Source organism: Blennius ocellaris (genome assembly GCF_963422515.1).
Source record: "Blennius ocellaris genome assembly, chromosome: 23".
NCBI lineage: Eukaryota > Metazoa > Chordata > Actinopteri > Blenniiformes > Blenniidae > Blennius > Blennius ocellaris.
Window position 1 is genome coordinate 18,891,300 of NC_137672.1, and position 4,120 is coordinate 18,895,419.

At 42.7% G+C, this 4,120-nt stretch overlaps 1 protein-coding gene across 1 annotated transcript in view; it reads left to right on the forward strand.

Annotated features, from left to right (window-relative positions):
• dysf (dysferlin, limb girdle muscular dystrophy 2B (autosomal recessive)) overlaps positions 1-3,666 on the forward strand; it is an 80,285-nt gene extending 76,619 nt beyond the window's left edge. Inside the window, 1 exon segment of the mRNA XM_080519169.1 lies at positions 698-3,666. Within this exon segment, the coding sequence (XP_080375295.1) occupies positions 698-754 (57 nt within the window). The 3' untranslated portion in view covers positions 755-3,666.
• The last annotated feature ends 454 nt before the right edge of the window (positions 3,667-4,120 follow it).

Here is a 4,120-nt window from a genome sequence, read left to right on the forward strand (position 1 = left end):
GGTCCTGGTAGAAGTATTAGTGTCCTGGTAGAAGTATTATTGGTCCTGGTAGAAGTATTAGTGGTAGAAGTATTATTGGTACTGGTAGAAGTATTATTGGTACTGGTAGAAGTATTAGTGGTAGAAGTATTAGTGTCCTGGTAGAAGTATTAGTGGTAGAAGTATTAGTGTCCTGGTAGAAGTATTATTGGTCCTGGTAGAAGTATTAGTGGTAGAAGTATTAGTGTCCTGGTAGAAGTATTAGTGGTAGAAGTATTAGTGTCCTGGTAGAAGTATTATTGGTACTGGTAGAAGTATTAGTGTCCTGGTAGAAGTATTATTGGTACTGGTAGAAGTATTAGTGGTCCTGGTAGAAGTATTATTGGTCCTGGTAGAAGTATTAGTGGTAGAAGTATTAGTGTCCTGGTAGAAGTATTAGTGGTAGAAGTATTAGTGTCCTGGTAGAAGTATTATTGGTCCTGGTAGAAGTATTAGTGGTAGAAGTATTAGTGGTACTGGTAGAAGTATTAGTGGTAGAAGTATTACCCCAGACTTCAGCACAATAACTGAAATATGGGAGAATCATTGAGGAATGATTTCTTGTATTTTTTTTGTCTCACGGCCGAGAAAAGAAAAGAAAAGAAAAGAAAAGAAAAGAAAAGAAAAGAAAAGAAAAGAAAAGAAAAGAAAAGAGATTAACTGTGCGGCTCCTTCACAGAACTACGCCGCCATGAAGATGGTGGGACCGTTTGGACCGGCCAAGGCGGCGCAGTGACGACCACGACCACGACGGAGAAAGTGGGAAGGAAAAACCAAAAAAGAAAAAAAAAAAAAGTAGAACAAACTCACACAATTAGAAACAAACGTGAAGTTTCTGAAAGTGAACTTGGAATCCCTCCTTTCCTTCCCTTCGCTTCTGGAGCTTCACTCTCCGTCCGTCCGTCCGTCGCTGTCGGGTCGGTTGGAATCCCGTTGCTTGCGCGTTTCCCCGTCGCCGTCAGATCTCAGCGTGCGCCTCGTCACGCCCGCGTCACCCCTTTCATCTCCCCCCCTCCCCCCCCCTCAGACCCCAGCGCCTCTTTTCCGCCTCACGCAGAGAAAAAGAGGAATAAAAAATGGCGGAAAAACAGAATCGGGGTGGTTGTGATGTCGATGTTGCTTGATCTCCCCCTCCCCCGCTGCTTCCCCACAAACTTTAGAGATGTGACGTTTCCAAGTAAAGAATTATTTCACCTCACGTGCTCTTTTTAATGGCCTTTGAGCGCCGACGCTGCCTTTGATGTTTTGCCTTCAAAATACAATCAGATTGTGAAAGTCGACAAAGCACCGTTGAGTTATTAAATATGAAACTGAGCATTTCGCTTTGATTTTTAGCCCGAAAACCTCGTCTCACCCCTCCGTCTCCTCCCCTCCCCTCCCCTCCCCTCCCCTCCCCTCCCCCGCCTCGCTCCCTTTCTCTCGCAGCACTCGCCCGGGTTCCGCGGGTTAAGTCGGGGATTTGCTCCGACTGATCTGGGAGCTTCAGCTTTATGGGGAGGAAACGTGTTTTACATCGATGATGTTGGCGATAAAGACACACACACACACACACACACAATGAAAACACTCACCTTTTCCATGTGTGTGTGTGTGTGTGTCATTTGATCGCCTGATAGCATCGGCGAGATTAGCAAAGTAAAAAAAACCAAAACAAGTTATTGTGGAAACTTTTCCCCCGAAACTTTTCTTTCTTGTATCAACATCGGTGGTTTTGAAAATCATGTTTACACAACGTTTCAAGTGAAAATGCTTAAAATGTTTTTTTCATCGCTGAAAAGTTCCGCGTTCACACGGCAACAGTGTGACGCACCGATGACGATGTATTTGGCGTGCCGGGCCACGAGTTGGCGCCGTTGGTTAATTGTCTTCGCCGTCTTCTCAGGACGGAGCCTGAATGTTTCCAGAAATGTAAATTTTTTTTTTTGTACGTGACGACGAACACTGAGCATTTTCAAAAAGTTCCACCTTGGAAGCCATTTAAAAAAAAAGTTTTGTTTTCAGTGGCTTGTCGTGTAAACGGAGACCCAAAACAAGACAAAAGTTTCACGGTTTCACTTGAAAGATGGCAGAAAACACATTACAGGACCGAATTCATTGTTCACGCAACTTGTTATCGACGAGCGTATCTATTTGCAACAACCTAAAAACGACAGCATTTCACGTATTTATGGGATGGAACCACACAGACGTGATCAGAGAACATCTGGATTCTATCAGGGTAGAGTCTCTACTAAACTACCAATATGGACGATAAAACTAGAACACAGATGGCGAATCGAACCACTACGGGTCGGCCATGTTTGTTTACTTGTACCCAGAAGGTCTTGTAACTAATTGTTCCCTCTCCAGAATCAGTTACTAACATGTTACCGCGAGTTTCGCGTTTTTTCTCGCTGACTTCAGTAAATTTCTAGTTCAGAGACACTGATCCTCGTTCGACTTGAAAGAAACCTGGTGGCTTGTTTTGTTTTGTTTTCAGGGAAAATGTGTAAGAAAATGTGCGGAAAACGGGAAACGACACCCAAAAAGAGCCTCGTCGCTTTTCGTCTCGACTCACATTTGGGAAATACTGACAGACTGAGACGATCCTAAGATTCACTTGTGTCACTTTGATGTTTCCAAAATAGCTTGAAATACTTGTTCATAATTATCTCGATCCATTGTTGTTGTTTTTTTTGGTTTCAATGCAAAATGGTTCCATATTTTTTGCTGATGTCTGAAACTCCCTTTCATTGAGTTTCCACGAATGACAAAATACAAGAGAGTCGTCCAGGAAACGACTCCCCCGTGGTCGTTTTCCCTCCATCTCAGAAAAGCACTGGACGTCTTCCACGGCGACCAAACGGCCTCGGTTCAGGTTGAATCATGTCTCGGGGGAGGGGCGGGAAGCGAGGGGGGGGAGGGGGGGGACTTCAAAGGAAGAAAAAGCAGTTTTGTAAAATCAGAAAATCCTGATTTTCGCTGCTAAATTCATGCCGAAACTTGGACTTTCGGCGTTTTCTTCAAAGAGTGAAATACATCACGACATGTCGACACGCTTTGACAGAGAAAAAGCAACAAGTTGGAGACGAGACGTTTCCTCTCAATCGGAATCCGGAATAAAGAGACGCCGTTTTGTTTTGTAGCCGTGGACGACGTCCAGAGGCAGAAGTGTCCTGAAAGGTTCCTCAGTTTTCATCCCAGAGAATCAATGAGACCCAAATCAAAGACCAGATTCCAAGACGACACCGTCCCCGAAGGTCTCGTCTCCTCTGGACAAATTCACGAAGCTTCACGTTGAGTTTTTTTTAAAATGTTTATAAGCCTTTAAGCTTCGCTGTGACTCCGAACCAAAGGAAAGCCAAAGTTCCTGCTCTACTTTTAAAAAGAAATTAACAAAAGAAGTTAAGTGAGTTATTTTAGGTTCACGTAAAGCCACGACGCTTTGAAGCTCTTTTGACTAACAAACTGCCTTCCAGCCGTAAAACTGACGGAATGTTTTCTTTGTAAAACCGGAATCTGTGTTTCTCCTGCATGAACGAGACGACGGCGAAAAAAAAACAAAGAAGAAATGGCCGACGGTCTCGAGCACGGAGCTTCTTTTGACGTGTGTTTGAATCAATGTCCACAAAGAGCAATACTCTGCGTCACGCTATCAATAAAACTGCATTTCTGATGAATGTTTACTTGTGATTAATCAAAACAAAAACTAGCGAAGTCATATGTTTGCATTAAAAATCATTAATAGTAATAATTGATAATGAAATGTGTTCTATGTTGACATTAGCTGTTTCATGTCATTTTAATTGTTACTTCAAAGTAGATCAAAGAATAAATAATAGACCAGTATTGGAGTCGATACAGAAACACAGTGTGGATAAAACTTATCGACAATCTTAATTAGTTAAATTTTTATCTTCATCCGTCTCCTGTGGACTAAATGATGCAGTACCGCCAGTGGCCACAGGGGGCGGTGTTGAGATGAGAATGAGGTAACGGATGATAGGAGGCTTCATTTTCACTTCTACTGACTTCCTCTTTCTTCTCCTTCCTCCTGAGACATTTGTGAAAGAAAAATCACCTTTCTTTGATTTTTTAAAAACATTTATTTGGGTTTTTTTGG